General features: G+C 54.9%; 1 protein-coding gene across 6 annotated transcripts in view; it reads right to left on the minus strand.

The window, feature by feature from the left end:
* Nucleotides 1–4007: 4007 nt before the first annotated feature.
* Nucleotides 4008–16792, minus strand: part of Ubtf (upstream binding transcription factor) — a 13759-nt gene continuing 974 nt past the window's right edge. Inside the window, exons 1-21 of one of the 6 annotated variants that reach the window (XM_028780427.1) lie at nt 16556–16681; nt 14041–14165; nt 12722–12897; nt 12132–12215; nt 11892–12047; nt 9797–9861; nt 9423–9543; nt 8976–9086; nt 8495–8628; nt 8218–8359; nt 7900–7941; nt 7684–7797; nt 7430–7585; nt 6936–7091; nt 6741–6851; nt 6268–6356; nt 5985–6174; nt 5233–5280; nt 5064–5135; nt 4827–4970; nt 4008–4744 (exon numbers count right to left, since the gene is read on the minus strand). In XM_028780427.1, coding sequence (XP_028636260.1) covers nt 4619–4744; nt 4827–4970; nt 5064–5135; nt 5233–5280; nt 5985–6174; nt 6268–6356; nt 6741–6851; nt 6936–7091; nt 7430–7585; nt 7684–7797; nt 7900–7941; nt 8218–8359; nt 8495–8628; nt 8976–9086; nt 9423–9543; nt 9797–9861; nt 11892–12047; nt 12132–12215; nt 12722–12897; nt 14041–14098 — 2295 coding nt within the window. In that variant the 5' untranslated portion in view covers nt 14099–14165; nt 16556–16681 and the 3' untranslated portion in view covers nt 4008–4618. Of the gene's footprint in view, nt 4745–4826; nt 4971–5063; nt 5136–5232; nt 5281–5984; nt 6175–6267; nt 6357–6740; nt 6852–6935; nt 7092–7429; nt 7586–7683; nt 7798–7899; nt 7942–8217; nt 8360–8494; nt 8629–8975; nt 9087–9422; nt 9544–9796; nt 9862–11891; nt 12048–12131; nt 12216–12721; nt 12898–14040; nt 14166–15283; nt 15499–16555; nt 16699–16792 lie in introns of those variants that run through there. The other 5 variants (XM_028780428.1, XM_028780429.1, XM_028780430.1 and 2 more) reach the window with 5 other exon arrangements.

The raw sequence follows: 16792 nt of genomic DNA on the forward strand, positions 1-16792 counted from the left end.
TGCCAGGGATGGAAGCCATAGACCTGTGCGCATTAGACAAGCACTCTGCCACTGAACTACATCCCCAACCCTCACAACAAGTCTTGAACAGAGAAGTAATCATAATTCTTGGTTGTTTGTTTGGAAGACAAGTTCTCTCTGTGTACCCCAGGTTGGCCTAGAACATGTAATGTTTCAGCAACAACCTTCTGGGTATGGGAGGGGGCGGCAGGAAGAATTATGCACTGAGTGTTGGGATTACAAATATATGTCACCACACCTAGTTTTTTTTTTTTTTAATTTGGTTTTTGGTTGTTGATGTGTCTGTATAGCCCTAGTTGGCCTCAAACTTGTGGTAATTTTCCTGCCTCAGTTGATTGAGTCCTGAGATTTCACACCCAGCTTGTTGTCTCTCCTCTCTCTCTCTCTCTCTCTCCCCCCCCCCCCCCTTGCAACTAGGTCTGTCTATATTACTCAGCTGGTCTTGAACCCTTGTACTTCTAAGTAGCTTCTAAGGTAAGCTCCACCTTAGATTTGTGTGTTTGGGGTTTTTGAACTAGGATCAGGCTGGCCTCAAATCCCAGGCAGTCTCCCTGACCTACCCTCTTGAGTACTAGGATTACAGTGATATCTCACCACACCCAGTTTGAAATTTGGCTTTAAGACATTTTTGCATGCTGTGTGCTGCGTGCAGAATATATTTATTATAAGGAACAAGACTAAGCAAGAAGATCAATTCCAGATCCTTTCAGAAAATGAGCAATGGCGGTGGCTTTACAAAGATGGAAATGACCCTGTGGAGAGGGGAGGCAAGTTTGAGAGGGGTTTAGAGATAGTAATAGCTCCAGGTGATAGATTAAAAACAAGAATGTGCTCTAGGCAGTGGTGGCGCACACCTTTAATCCCAGCACTTGGGAGGCAGAGGCAGGCGGATTTCTGAGTTCTAGGCCAGCCTGGTCTACAGAGTGAGTTCCAGGACAGCCAGGGCTACACAGAGAAACCCTGTCTCGAAAAAACAAAAAAACAAAACAAAAAACAAAACAACAACGACGACAACAAAAAAAAGGATGTGAGGCAGGGAGAGGCATGGAGATTGCTAGGTAGTTGAATATCTACACATCTGCATAACTTGATAACTTTATGCTACTGTCACAAAGTACTGCAGACTGGGTACATTATAAACCATAGAAATCCAGCTTCCACACTTCTTATCAGCATGATGGGACTGTGCTCTGACAAGCACATACAGGACAGGGGGGAAAGGTGGCCAGATTCACTCTTTTCATCAAGTCCCCAACTCCCATAATGCTTTAATCCATTTCTGAGGGACAGACTTTTGTAATCCTATCATCTCCTGGAGGTCCTACTTCACGGGGTTGATGGGACAGCTCAGCAGGTAAAGGTGCCTGCTACCAGCATAATGCCCTGAGCTTGATCCCAGAGGCCTCATGTAGTGCAAAAAGAACTGAACCCAACAAGTTGTTCTTTGGACTAACACACACACACACACACAATGTAAATTTTAATATGTTCCACCCCTTCATGCCTACCATTATCACTATAGGTTTCAATTTGAGTTTGGAGGAAACATTTAAGCCACAGCGATCAGTGCCTACAGATGGCACATTTTATTTGGGGAGACAATCTCACTCCTAGCACAGGCTAGTTTTGAACTCATGGCTCTTCTCTAGTTTCAGCCTCTGGAGGGCTGAGATTACAGGCATGTGCTACCATGTCTGATTGGATACTGCCTTTTAAATGGCTTCCTATGGGTAAAAACTAGAAGTTCAGGAGAGATACATGAATATCCAGGAAAGGAATCACTCGTGAGGGCTAACAGAAGCAGTCAGAGAGTGAGACACAGGCAAATGTCCCCTGGAGTAAAGACAAGTATGCTAATGACTAGAGAACAGACTCTGGGGACTGAGTGGGGACTTCTGAAGTATGGACAGAACTGAAGTGTGGAATAGCATCAGTGGGGATCTTTTTGCATAGATCCTTACCTTTCACCCAGTTACCTGTCCTAGTCAAAACCTGTGCAGGGAAGGCAGGTCTTTTTTTTTTTTTTTTTTTTTTTTTTGGTTTTTTGAAACAAGGTTTCTCTGTCCTGGAACTCACTCTATAGACCAGGCTGGCCTCGAACTCAGAAATCCACCTGCCTCTGCCTCCCAAGTGCTGGGATTGGGATTAAAGGTGTGCGCCACCACCGCCCAGCTGGAAGGCAGGTCTTAATACAGAAAGCAAGTCCAGCAGCTTTCCCACAGAAGTCTGGGGAGAGTTAGGGGAGTCACAGCTAAGCCTGGCTCTTCCTAAGCCATCTAAAAGGGCTTGCAAGCCCTGGAGGAACACTTCACCCCAGTGGTTGTTTCCTTGAAGCACTGCCCTCTAGGTTAAAATGTGTCTACTCTGCAACTCCCAAGCCCAAGTGAACAGGCTGAATTGAGAAAGTTCAGGATCAAGGTGAAGGCAGATCACCTGTAGAACTCTTCAGGAAAATGGCTCCAGGAAGGGCAAACAAGCTGGCTTCAAGGGCTTTATGTCAAGTCTGTTTTGGGGTCACCCCTGCCACCCACTTATTTATTCCAGTGACCAGACGGAAGTCAAACCTTTGTTTTTCACTTTATTATACAAAAAAAAGGGGAACAAAACCTCCATAATGGGCCTTAATCTGGGACAGACATGTCTAAACTGCTCCCACGGTACAAATTCAAGTGTGGTGGTTGTTGAAACCTACAAAATACTCCTTAAATATTAGAAAAAAGGAGAAGGGTCCCAGTGCTAAAATGTACCCTGGGCAACCTCTGACAGCACCAACACCCCCACCCCCAGAGCCCTGTCTGTAAGAATTTTCCAATGCTTGCAATGGGAGGAACACATGTCATGTTCAAAGTTGTTTCCAAGTGAAAACACATTTCACTCAAGTGTAACAGTCCAGGGTATTCAAACAAGGAGATGGGCTGCTCTGCAAGCCCTCTCCAGAACTTAAAATCCTGGTACCAAACTTTAGAATAAGGACAATGTGTAGGTGGGAGAGAATCTTCTCTTTAGAAATCTCCATCACACAGTCTAGGCGAATAAGTGTCTTTGCCTTCAAGAGGGACTGGCAGCTGGGCTGCAGCCTACTTTCTGTGACGAGCCTACTTTCCAGCCCTGGTTTTCATTCAAGAGGCAAGATGGGGCAGCATAAAACCCAATAGCATGAACAAAAATTCTGGCCAATATAGTAAAAATGAAGATCACCACAGGTAAGGTGACTTGGATTACAAAGTCAAGGGACTGACCCCAGAAGGTCTGAAGTTGCTGGCAAGGGGTTAGAGGACCAGTTGAAGAAAGCACCTTCTGCAGCCCCTTCCCCAAATCCAGGGGTGGAGGCAGGAGAGGTGGAGCAGACCTGAGAAATCAAAGGAAATGGGGGTGGCCAGAGGACAACAGGCAAGGCAGGAAACATGTAGGTAGAAGATCTCAGGACACTTCCTAAAGCCCACCCAGGGGACCAGAGAAACTCTTTTAAGGCTCATGCCATGGCTTGCCCCTCCCACTTCCCTGCTGGACAGCACAGACCTGCAGCAGCTCAGGGATACATGGCCTCGGCAGAGGCAAACTAGTATAGGAAGCCTCAGGTGGTTTTTGTGCCCTCAACAGTGGACCCAGAGGGCAGGCACAGTAGAAGACTTCAGGGAGAGGCAGGCTTGGTTTGTTCCTGCTAGGTACATCATCTCCCAGGCCTTTACTGACCCCTTTTCCAGATTCAAAGAGTTGGGTTCTAGGATAGATCCCTAGACACGTGCGCGAGCACACACACACTCTCACACACACACACTCACACACACACTCTCACACACACACACACACACACACTCACACACACATACTCACACACACATAAACACACTCACACACACACACAGACTCACACACACACACAGCCTCATCACATTATATGCATAAAGACCCTTTTTTTAAGTCTCAATCCACCCCACCCCAATCCCTCCCACTCCCAGAAATGACAACAGAGACGGCAGCCGAGATCGGTAGGAAACGTCTCGTTGACAGCTCAGAGCTTAAAAAAAAAATATATACACATATATAAAAAACACTCTGCCCCTCCCCCACGAACGGGTCCAGGCAGCTCCTTCCTGCAGGGGCAGGGAAGAGGGACAGGGACACTGCCCGCTTTCTTGAAGGCAGAACCCTTCTCTCCCTCCAGTTCAATGCAGGGGTCCAGGTGGCAAGCCCATCTTGGAAGGAAAGGCCCCCCCTGCAGGTGGAGGGCCTCGCCAAACTCTTTAGGACACGCTCCCACCCCCAAACTCCCCGGTCCATTGTCCATGCCAGAACTGCAAGTGCAGAAGAGGGGCGGGGCGGGCGGGTCCAGCGCTGGCTCAGTCTGATGGTTGCTGTCCCTGGAGAACCCCTGGAGCTGAGGCTCCAAGGCTGCAGAGTCCTAGCCTGGGCTCACGCAGCCTCCTACCCCCACTGAATTTTTTTTTTTTTAAAGGAAAGAGAGTAAGTGGGGGAGTCTGGGGGGTACGGGGACAGAACATAGGGAGAGACAAAGGTTGTCAGTTGGGGACGTGAGCTCTGCGGTGGCTCTCCTTGGCTGCCTGCCTGCCTGCCTGCCTGGGGTGGAGGCTGAGCCTCAGTTAGAGTCAGAATCTGAGGAGTCCCCTGAAGATGAAGAGCTGGAGCTGCTGCCCTCAGACTCGTTGTCTTCATCTTCATCGTCGTCCTCGTCGTCATCTTCGTCGTCCTCATCATCCTCATTCTGGGAGAATAAAGACCCTGCAGTCACCCTTTGGCCCTCCTTGTGGTCCACAACCCTCCCGCCCACTACACTGCCTACCCACCTCATCACCATCCTCGCTTTCATCTTCACTGCTCGACTCAGAAGAGTCTCCACCATCCTCAGACGAGTCCCCGTTGTCATCGTCTTCCTCTTCCTCCTCGTCATCATCATCCTCATCTTCCTCGTCATCATCCTCCTCGGACTCCTGGGAGGTGTGGAGATGCATCAGCAGCCGGATACATCTTGCCTTGCCAGACCCTGCCCAAAGCCACCCACCCATCTTGGAGGGGCTCCTTACCGACTTAGACTGCAGAGTGGTCCGGCTAGACTTGGGATTTGGGCCTCGAAGCTTAGTCATGTTTTTACGTTTCTGCCAGAAAGGATGGGAATGGGGAGGGGGCGGAAGTGAGTCCCAGCCCCTGCAGAGTCCCTCCAACCTCCCCCTCCACTGCCTTGCTCCTGCTCACATTGGAGATGTATTCTTTGTATGCTGCGCGGTCCTGAGGCGACAGGCTCTGGGGAGAGAACGGGGAATTAGATCAACCCTGCTCTACAGCTGGCTGCATACGGTTGGCTGCATACACCGACGTTCACCGGGCAAAGCTCCCATGTACCTCATCTTAACACTCAGCCTCCTACTTTGGGTCCCCACAGAGAGCTCTGGGGCTCAGAACATAGCTTCTGATCCTGTCAAGGCACTGCTCTCCAAGTAATCTTGAACTGTCAGTTTTCATAGCAATCCCCCTCAACTGCTATGTCCGAATGGTAGCTCTGCACGGAGGGCTTCTTTAACTGCAAAGCCTCCCCCATGACTCACGAGGCCGAGCATCCACCACACCCGGACCCATGGTTGAAATGGGAGATTGACAAAATTCTTGAGCATTTCATTCCTGCCATCTCTCTGGGTCTCTGGTTAGCCTATCTGACTGGCAGGCAATTCTCCCTGGACAGATCTGACCATTCAACCAAAGCAGTGGAGACCGTCAGAGACTGACAGCTGAGCCAGGCCCTAGAAGTCTCCTGGTCCTGGCTAGAAGGAAGACAATGCATTCTACTTGAAGTGTCTACTATGTAACCTTGGCAAATGACTTAATAATACCTTGGTTTGCTTGGTTTTAAAAGCGTCATTACCCATTGCCCTGCAGGACTTCCGAGTCACTCTCGGAGCTATGTGCCCGCCTCCCTTTCCTTTCCAAGGTGCCTTTGGCCTTGCTCTCACCTTGACCCAGAGGTCCAGGTGCACCTTGTACTGCCTCTGCTGCTCTTCTGCCAGCTTCTTATAGTGCTCCTTCTGATTCTGGGAGATCCGCTGCCAGCGGCTGCCAATCTCTACCATGCGTTCCTTCAGTGGCAGGTGATTTAGCTCCCCATTGGACAGCAGCTCCTGGGAGAACTTCTGGTAACCGTTCCTACAGGGTGGGGTGACAGGCTATAGTCAGGGTCCTAAGTGAGTCACCTTCTAGTCTTGTCTACACCAGGAGAGGTTCCAGCCTCAGGCTTACATAGGAGGTTTCTTGGGCTCCCCCTGGAACTTCATCTTCTTGGAAGAGTTTGTAGCAGCTGGAGGGGCCCGCATCTCACTTAACTCTCTCTGTGGAGAGACACCAAGAGGTCACACTTACACCCACACTCCCCACCCCATTGGCAGGGGAAAAACTGCCTGGGATGGGATTTGGAAGGCCAACATCCGTTAAGGCAGGAGGATCTAGAGTTGATAATGGTAGCTAGCTAGGATCCATGGCAAGACTCTTCTTGAAGCAACTGCCGGTCAAATCACTGCATCAAGAGGACCGTTTCAAAATGCTTTCTGAACAGAAGTAGTGTCCCTCAAGAATCACCCAAAAAGCCAGTACCTTGACTACCACCTATGACAGGCTGGAAGTTAAACGACTGGCTCAGGGTCCTAACCAAAGCTGGCCCTTCTGGCCCAGCAGCCATTTATTTACACGGAGGCAGTGGCCCAGGCCCTTCCCACCTCATATCGTTTTTGGTCTTCTGCTGCCTTCTTAATCCACATCAGCTTCTCCTTCTTCTCCATGTTGTTCCAAGTCATCTCCATGGCTTTCAGGGCTTTCACCCGGTCATTCTAAGGTACAAACCCGGGGGATCAGTTGCGGGAGGGGTTCTGTTGCTAGAGACCATAAACCAATCCTTCCCCACTCTCTGCTACCTTGAAGCGGGCCAGATAGTCTCCGATGACACTCTGCTGCCAGATTTCCTCAGCTCTCTTGGGCGACTCAGGCAGCTTGCCCCTATCTTCACGCTCCCCTCCTGGCTTCCTCTCAGACTGTGCCTTCAGCGCAGCCTCCCGGGCCTTATATTTAGCCTACAGAAAAAGCAAGGACGTTAGCATTCGGGCCACCCCTAGGGGGCGCGCTAAGCCCGCCCAGCATTTGTAGCAGAATCCCTGTTAGGAGGGCGGGGCCGGCAGAAGTCATGGGCAGCAGTGACGTCCCACAAGCTCCGCCCCACCCATGGGGCAGCTCTCCAAGGGAGCCAACAACCCGGCTGAAAGCTTCCCTTCTTCCGGCTCCCGCCCCAGCATCTGAGCCCGGGTACACGTGTGATCCACTTCAGGTGCCTGGAAGCGGCCTTAACTGCGTGCATAGCAGTGGCCCAGGAGACCCTTAGGGAAGATCAGTGGAGGTCTCTCCAAGGCCTGACCTTCTTCTTCTCGGACAAGTCGTTCCACATGCGGGCCAGCAGACGGGTCAGCTCGCTTTCTGAGAGCTCAGGTCGTTCCTCCTGTAGCTGCCTTCTCTTCTCCTCTGAGAAGATGAACATGGCAGATACAGGCCGCTTGGGTTTCTCGGAGCCACCCTAAGGGAAGCACGGAGAGCATCAGAGGTACAATTACCATTAGCCTCACATGAGCGGCTCCCCCTCAGGCTCCACCCCCACTGTCCTGTGGCAGTCACCTTGCCACCTTCCTGTGAAGGCTTCTTGGAGGCTGGACTGGTGGTCTGCTTCTTATTGATATTCAGCATCTTCTCCTCCCCCAGGACCCGCTGCTGCTCTTCCTCGGGCAAGCTCTGGGTAGGAAGAAGGGCATGGGGCTGCAGCAGGCAGGCTCATTGGACTCCAGAATGCCTGCCAATTACGCCCTCTGTCCACCTCAAGATGGTGCTACTTACCTCAAGGAACCGCAGCAGCTCTACCTCATAATCTTTCTTTTTCTAGGAAAGTAAGGGGATTCAGTCAGTTGTTACCTTGGGGCAGTAATCCTCAGCAGGCCTCTAGGGACTGGGGTGTAACCTTCTCAACCCCTGAAGATGGGAGCCAAGAGGCCTGAGCTGTCTACTTTGGCAGACAGGGAGGCTAAACATGGCACAAGTTGAAAGCAGGTGGCCGAGGCACCTGCAATCAGTAACTGAGCCCAGGTAGGGCAAACCTCATGCTTGAAACCCTGTCAATACCCAGAGGTCAGGGTGGCCTGGCCCTGCCCCACGCACCTGGTCACACTTCTTGTGATAAGCATCCTTTTCCTTCTGGGAGAGCAGCTTCCACTGCTGGCTGCATAGCACCATGCGTTCTGTGCTGGGCACATCTTTCATGTTGGCCATGAGCTCTGCACAGTACAGGGAGTAGCTGTTCCTATTGAATCCAGAGGAAGGCATGTCCATGAGCAAATGGACAACAGGTCTTCTTGCTGCCGAAACTGGGCTCAAGTTCTTCACTAACTCAACTCCCTGACTGCCCACTTGCCCACCCATCCAGGGAAGTGCTTACGGAGGTGGCTTGGTGGGTCGTCCATCAAACTTGTCCTTGAGCTGGCGTTCGGCCTTGGTGAGGGTGGATTTGGTGATACCTTCCTCGCTGATGTTTAGCTCAGGGTGCTTCTGGATATAATCACGCATAATCTCCTGCAGAGTGAGGTAGGGGAGCGGAGGGTAATGGGGTGTGGGGTTAGCTGGGACACCATAAGGGGGAGAGCCGCTGGGGAGGGGAGGCAGGGAGCGAAGCTGGGGATGGCCGTGTGTCTGTGTGTCTGCTGTGTCATTTGCAATATGGTGTCCTGCTCTGCCCTAGCCTGAGATCTCTCGGTGGGACGGGGCTTGTGAGATGGTAGGGGCAGAGGCGAGGGGCCCAAAAGGCCCCTCCCTCAATAGAAGGTCAGGGAATGACTGCCACGTGCAGAATGCAGTGGCACAAGTCAGAGGGCAAAGGCTCGTGAAGAGCCGGACGGGGAGGAGCGCAGCGGAAGCCTAACCTCGTACTCCTTCCGCTGCTCCAGGGCCTTATGAATCCATTTCAGCCTCTTTTTGTCCGAGAGCTGAGACCACTGCTTCCCCAGGGAGTCCTTCACCTCCTTCGTAGTGGCCTGCAAACCAAAAGCCGTCAGACACACACAGGCAGCCAGGGGCGGGGTGGGGGGAGGGGCACAGAGGCCCCGCCCCCTCGGGCCACAGGAGGTCACACAAGTGTCCACCGCAGGCCAGGAGGGTAAGGTGGAGAGGCACGGATCCGCCTTGGTGCAAGGGGCAGGCTCACACACACACTCATTCGCACGCCAGCTGGCCCAGGCCCTGTCCATGCAATCCCCCCTGGGGAGGGGCCTCCTCTCCTGCTCCCCTGCACCATACCCAGCCACCAGGCGCGGCTCCCCCCTTGCCACCGCCGTGTGCCCTCCACCCCTACCCTTTAGCCAGACACTCACATCCGGCCGCACTTTGAGATACACCTTCTTCTCATGGGTATACCACAGTTGCTGGGGAGTTTTGGGCTTCTCGGGGATGTCCGACTTCTTGGCATTCTGGATTAGGTCAGGGTGATCCTCCCTAGCCAGGGGACCGGAGCAAGGGTCAGCAGGGGACACCTCTAGGGCAGACCCCAGACAGCTGCCCAAGCCAAGCCTTCTAGGCCTTCCTGCAGAAGCTCGGTGGAAATTAGTGGCTGGCAACCTGTCCCTGCCCCTGAACCTGACACTACAGTCTACAGAAGACTTCCACATTTCATGAAGGTCAGCTCTAGTCTCCAGCCAGTCTGTTTATCCTACCACACCCAGTGTCCCGTAGCCCTCCTCTGCCTTACCTGAATCGGGCCAGGTTTCGCTCGAACTCCTGTTTCTCCCTCTGGAAGTCCTGAATATATTTCATCTGAGGGGAGGAGGGGATGGGGTCATCCAGGACCCAAGGTCTACTTCACCCAGATCTAGAAAAAGCCACCCTCCTCTCTGCCTGCCTTGCTTCCTGCTATTTTAGATGTTTGGTTCCTGTGCCTTCAGTGAGTTGAACTCACATTAGGCCTGGTGACTAACAGCCAGATACATTTACAGGGAGACCCCCAGACACCCATCTCCATATTAAGACAGAATGTCCCAGAACCCAGCAGACATCACATCACCCGCTAGGTCATCAGTATCAGGTTAGGATTACCCAGCCCTTTCTCCAATACCACAGAACTCCCTCACGTCTCATGGAGCTCTCTGGCTGCCATTGCTCCCTCTTCCCACCCCTCTGTGGCAGCTGATGTTCGTCTGTCCCCTCTAGGGTGGCTAACAGCACCAGGAAGGCTAAATTCTGCTTCTAAGGTAGCAGAGGGTATTGTTAAAGGGGCACAAAACGAGTTTTTACAATGAAAATCACCTCCCAATAAATGTCCCAAATTTTGGAGTTTCTTTCCCATCCATTAATTCTGGGTCTCCGGCATTTGTCATATTCCTGGTCACTGCCCCCCCACCCCCACCTCATCTCTTCCTCTAGGCTCCTGGAAAAGGCTTTTAGAACCCTTCCCTCCATTTATATCTCTTTCCTCTTGCATAACATCCATTTCTCCTTCCTTCCTCTCTCAATTCTAGGTCAAGATAGCACTTGAAAGGACGAGAGGCTCACAACCGAACCAGACTCCTTCTTATAAGATGCACCAGGTACAAGCAAAGAGGTGGCTCGTTACCACCATGCTTCCCAATGTAAACCAGGAGCTGAGCACCTGGGGGCACTCTCAGTCTTCCTCAGACTGGAACTAAAATGGCACCTCAAGATTTACCATCTGCACCTCTAATCAGGAGTAGTGAAGTGACTTACCTGAAGGACCATACACAGCGGACTGGCAATAGTAAGACAGGCCCAAATCAGTGTGCCTATGCCTAAGCTTTCCCCATTCCATTTCTCTGTCCCTCCTCAGTTCTGCTTCTCAGTCTTTCCCTCCCATCCCTCAGGGGTTTGGTGGTGTGTGTAGTCACTGTCCCAAGTCCTCACCCATGGGGCCAACTCTGCCAGTTAATGCTTGGGTATGGGCCACAGACAACCAAGCCTATTCCATTTTGGATTTAGCAATAAGGGCGTATGAGTGCTCAGCCAGATAGTTTGTCCAACTTTGTGTCCTTCCCCACCAGTGTACATCCTTTGTCCCCTGCTGCCCATCACTGACACCCTTGACAGGCCTCATCACCCAGCATCTCCTGTTTGCCTCTCTCCCATCTCATTTCTTTCATGTGTTGAACCCCTTTTAGTATTTTCCTGTCTTCCAGAAAACCTCCTGAGCTTGTCTTGGGCTTTATCCATCTCTGCCTAGGAGATTTGGTCAACTTTCACCTAAAGGGATACATCCCTGACAATCTGAACAGTGGTCCATTTCTGAAGGAAGAAGCAGCCTGAGGCCAGGATAGCCCGTGTCCCCTTGAACACAAGGAAGACAAGCTGACTTCTATGATGTGGTGGGGAAGCGCACTGGAGGGCGGCAGAGGTTCCAAACTCAAGTGTGCTCCAGCATCCTTAGCTGGAAGACTCAAGATCTGCCACTCCCGGGCCCTGATTCCTTGCTCAAGACAATCAATCCCCTTTCCTGGGGTCTCTTGTCTACTCTAGTGTTACAGTGGGTAGGAGACCGGCTGCACAGATTCACAGGGAGTGTGACTGTTTGGCTGTGGGGTACAGGAGCAGTCTGAATGCCTTCAGGGTCCTCCCCTGCAATGTGTCCTGTCTGACCATGTGTGGGCCGGGAAGGGACAGATACCAGGGTGATCTCCAAAACTAATGCACTCTGTTGTGTTGACCCATCCACACCCCTGACGTGGAGTCCCCTTGTCTCTCTAAGGCCTATCCCCACCCACTGACCTACCCACACCAGCTGCTCCCACCTGAGAGTATAACCACCCTCCCACACCTGAACCCCCTCCTCCCCCCACCTTCTTCTTCTCTGGAAGTTCCTTGTATTTCTTAGACAGGATTTTAGTCAGGTCCAGGTTGCTCATCTCAGGGTGGAGTTTCGCATACTTGGCCCGCTTCTCCATGAAGAAGCGGAAGTAAGGGGTGAGAGGCTTCTTTGGAAAATCCGGGTGTTTCTGAAACAAAGGAAAGTGGGGTTAGATGCCAGCCACTCTTTAAACCCCTCTTCCCTGACCCGTGAGCTTGTCCTGGTAACTCACCTTTAGTTTTTTGCCTTTGTAAGGGTTTTTGACATGTTCCTGAGCATCGAGGATCAATTCGGTCAATGTACGAAACTTCCTTACCTGGAGGGAGGAAATAGGGAGAAAGGAATTTGGGAAACATCACTCCACAGTACAGCACACTTTTACAGTGATGCTATAAAGATCACTGGTTTCTACCACGCCGAGTTCAATGAAGAGACAAAGCAACAGCATGCATGACAGGCAGCTAGCACTAGCTATGCTAGTGTCCATGCCTGCTGCAGAGGCCCCAGTAGTTGGGACACACCTAAGAGCAGTCACAGACTGATTTCAATGTAGCTTCTGTGCCTGTGTCTCATGCAACGCCTAGAACCAAGACAGTAAGTATCCAAGGCCACCCAGAAAGACTGTTACAGAACTGTGAGCTCTAGGCTGCTGCCATCACCTGGGCCACTTCCTCCCCTAAGGCATAAATTAGAGCTGACAGAGGAACACATGAACACCTTCTGTCCAAAATGACAGGTTTCCATCACTTTCCCCATTTTCTCTGAGATAAAAAACATATGCAGGTATGTATTTACACGGGTCAAAAAGTGGGAAGCAGTTACCTCATTAGAAATCTCCACCCATTTGAGCTTGCACATATCTCCTGAAAAATCCTTGAATGCAACTTTTTCCCAGTCCATATGTGACTCTGTGGTTTTGAACTTGGAGCTGTCATTGGATGGAAGGTTGTTTTTCATGCATTCCAGCAAAGTTAGCATATCTTCCTGGGACCAGCGGTCTGTGACATGTAAGAGAAATCATCAGCATGGCTCATGCTCTTCTCTTGATCTGTTACCAGCCTCTGAGTTCAGTCCCTCCTCCCCAAAGCCCCTGGTTGCTTCTCATCTGGACCAGTGCATCTTTCCGTGGACATGGCTCAGTGATCCCCCTCCCCCCAGATAACTGTGGCCCTGTTAGATCAGGGTAGGGACTCTGGAACAGATAGATAACCACCATAATTAGCTTACAGTGACAATCCCGTCCTGCTCATCTCAAAGCAATCCCTACTAACATGCTAGGCTGCCATGGGCCCGTATTTACAGTATGAGATGGGCTGGGAAGTCTAGTAATTAAGGGCCTATAGATAAAATGCATCAGAAAGGGATAGGAACAGGAAAGAACGTATCTAAATGTGGTCATGCTCTATGTGGGTATCAAACACTGGAGGCCTGACTGAGGTTGGGCTGCGAGTAGTAAGGCACCCCATGAAGATGTCTTTCCAGCACAACTGGAGACCAACATTAAAGGCATACACTCCACCCACTCATAGTCACTTTAAGGAAGACCAAAGCAGCGTTTCTGGCAATTGAGAAAGATGGCATTCAAACATAAGAACCACACACAGCAGTTCTGAGAAAAGGCAAGCAGGTGGACAGAGTTCTCAGGGCCTTGCTCTCTGGAGAACCCCTGAATTCCAAGTTGCCATCTTAGCCCAATTATTTTCAGCTGCTAAAGTGCAGCCCAGAGATAGCTGGGAGCTTCTCTAGGCAGGTGGCTGCTGCTGGGAAGCTGTTGGGGGAATCCATGGCTGGGATGCAAAAGAGCTCTTGACTTTCATTTGCATCTGGTAACCTGGGCTGGGTTTCCGCAGAAAGGGGTCACATGGACCCATAATCCTCTCTCCCCCGATGTCTCTCTCACCAGCATTGCCAGATGCTCCGTTTCATACTACCTTCCACTCATAAACATTCCACCACTGACACAAGTTCTAAACTCAAGGCCAAGTAATTTGGATTTGGCCAAACCCCCATGCTTCACTTTTCTAAGACGTAAGGCTCTCTGCCAGTACACAGAACGAAGCCTAAAGGAACCTATAAAAGGCTGGAGAGCTCATGTGTTAAAAAAGACAAGTTTGAAGACAGCAGAAGCTAGGGACCCATACCTTGGCCTTTGGGGGCGGCCATTTCCAGGTCTGTGGGACAGTCCGCTTCTCCGTTCATTCTCCAGCTGTCCAGCCACCTCCTTGGTCGCGCTGGCCGGGCAACCCGGGGTCAAAGCCACCTCACCCTTTCGAAGAGATACCAAACCCACTCAGGAAGGGTGAGAGGAGAGGGGCTTTCTATCCCACCCCCTCCCACATGGGAGGGGGCATAGGTCCACACTCTCAGCGAGACCCGATCAAGAGGCTCACAGACTTCATCGGTGGGTGTAGGAGTAAGCCCCACTCTTCTCTACCCCAGCCCCCAGCCCCCAGCCCCCACAGCCAGGCTGTGCCGCATGCGCCCTCCCCTGCCCACGCGAGAGACTGCTCCCAGCTCCCGCGTGCAGCTAGCGCCCGCCCTCCGGCCTCCTTCCCCCACCCTGGCCCAAAAAAAAAAAAAAAAATCTCCTCCTCCTCCTCCTCTTTGAGCGCCCGCCCCGGGGAGGCCCCAGGCTGGAGGGCGGGGGAGGAAGGGCGGGTAAAGGGCGCGCGCGGGCACGGAAGCGGGCACGCGCCCCAGTCTCCTCCTCCCGCTTTCCCCCGGCCGGTTCCCCCCGCCTCCGCAACCCGGCGGGGACCCGGACGCAGCGCAGCCGCCGCCAGCCCGGGAGCGCAGCGGCCGGACCGCCCCCGGGGACAAGATCCGGATTCCCGCTGCTCCCCCCTCCCGACCTCCCAACGCGGTCCCTGCCTGTCCCGGCAGGCGAGCAGTCGGAGAAGCGGCCTAGCTTGTCCCCCGTCCCCGAGCCACCCGGGGCCGGAGACGCCGCCACCACCCAGCCACCCCGACACGCACAGAAGAAACCCGGCGCAGAGGCGCGACCGCGGCGGGAACGGCCGCCTCCTCCCCGAGCCGGCGGCCCAGCCCTGCCGGCGCCCCCGCCCCGGCCTCCGGGGAGCCGAGCCAAGCAGAGGGCGGGAGGACGGCGGCCGCGAGGCGGGGGCGCTTCGCTCAGCGGCCCCGCTGCCCCCTCCGGCGGCCGGCGAGAACTGCGCCTGTCGGCCGGAGAAGCGCGGGCTCCTCCGCCCGGGGCCTCACTTGGGCCTCGCTTCCTGCCCTTCCCACCCCCGGCTCTCGGCGCCCTTCCCCGTGTCCCGATCAGCTCGTCTACAGTTCTCCCGGTATCGCCGCCCGGCGTCTACCGCACCCGCGGCTCGCTCCCTAGCCCCGGCCCCGGCGCACGTCCTCCGCCGCCTCGGTTACCCGGCGCAGCGCGGCCTCTGAGCTCCCCGCTCTGGCGGCTCCCTTCCCGGCTCTGAGCGCGGCGCCCTCCCCCGCTCGGCCGGGCACAGCCGCAACTCCCTCCCGCGGCGGCAGCGGCTCCTCCTCCGGGCGCGGCGGCGGCGCTGGGGCGGCGGCTGCTGCTGTGGCGGCGGCGGCTGTGGCTGCTGCCTGCTGCTCCTCGCGGCGAAAAGCACAAAGCACAGCGCCCTCCGCCTGCAGGCAGCCCGCCCGCCCGCCCGCCGGCCCCGGCCTCAGCTCGCACACCCCCCGCCGCCGCAGCAGCCTCCGCCGCCGGAGCGGGGAGGAGGAGGGAGAAGGGAGGAGGAGGAGCGGGAGGGGGGGCGGGAGAAGCGGGGCAGCGAGCGCGTCCTTCCCCGTAGAGCGCACACCGACCCCCGGGGAGCGAGCGCCAGCCCGCCCGCCTCGCCGGCTCCGCTCCCTCCCACAGCCTGCCCGGGCGGGCTCCGCGGGGGGCAGCTGGGAGGAGGGGCGGGCGCTGGGGGGACCCGGGCGGCCGAGGCGGAGGCAAGGAAGGAGGGGAGGGGGGTGGTGGTAGTGGCGGCGGCGGCTGCTGCTGTTGCTGCCGCCGGGGAAGGGGAAGGGGGGGGGCCGGGGCAGGGAGACACGCAGCCGCCCGGATGGCGGCGGGGCTGCGAGCCGAGGCGGGCGGGCAAGCAGGCGGCGAGAGCGACCTCGCCAGCCCCGCGGGGGAACTAGCAGGCTTGGCCGGCGCGGGTGGGAGGGCCGAGGTGCGGCGGTGGAGAGGGTGCCCAAAGGGGTGGCCGGCGAGCCTCGCGGGTGCCGGCAGCCCAGCTCTGGAGCTCTCTTCCAGGCTCTCCCAGCTTAAGCTCGGTTTTCCGGCCTAGTCCTCATCTGTTCCCCAAGCCCGCCTCCGGGAACGGGCAATCGACCACCCTGGTCCCCGGAGCGTGCCTACCGGCTTGGGACTCACGCTCCCCGATCGCGGTGCGTGGTTCGGTGCCTACCTCTCGGTTCTCTTACCGCCGAACAACACCCGTAAAACTTAAATATATTCTTAGTCCCCTAAACAACAAAAATCCCTCTCGTTCCTCCTCACACCCGGGAATCGGCCCGGAGCCGCCGACCCTGGCGGAAGAGTCGCTCTGGGAGCCGGTTCAATCCAGCCCGGCGTGGCTCTCCAGGCCTTCCCGGGCGCATGGAGCACGGAAATTGGCGCCGCCGGAGAGCAACCCCTTTCCCCCGAAATCCGCGGCACCGAAGCTTACTTACCGAGCGTGTGGGTGCTAGTGAGGGCCGGGGACACCAGGCAGCAAGGCGGGCGGAAGAGCCGAACCGCAGCTCCGCAGCTGCCGGCGCCGGGGCAGCGAGTCTCCAGACAAAGCCCGAGATGGCGAAGCGGAGCGACGGCTAATGGCGAGCCCCACGCGCCGCGCCGCGCTCCGCCCGCCCCGCTCCGCCCGCCCGCCCGCCCGCCTCGGCGCAGCGCAGCGCCGCTCCGAGCGCTCG

This window comes from Grammomys surdaster, unplaced genomic scaffold, assembly GCF_004785775.1.
Source record: "Grammomys surdaster isolate TR1022 unplaced genomic scaffold, NIH_TR_1.0 371, whole genome shotgun sequence".
Classification (NCBI taxonomy): domain Eukaryota; kingdom Metazoa; phylum Chordata; class Mammalia; order Rodentia; family Muridae; genus Grammomys; species Grammomys surdaster.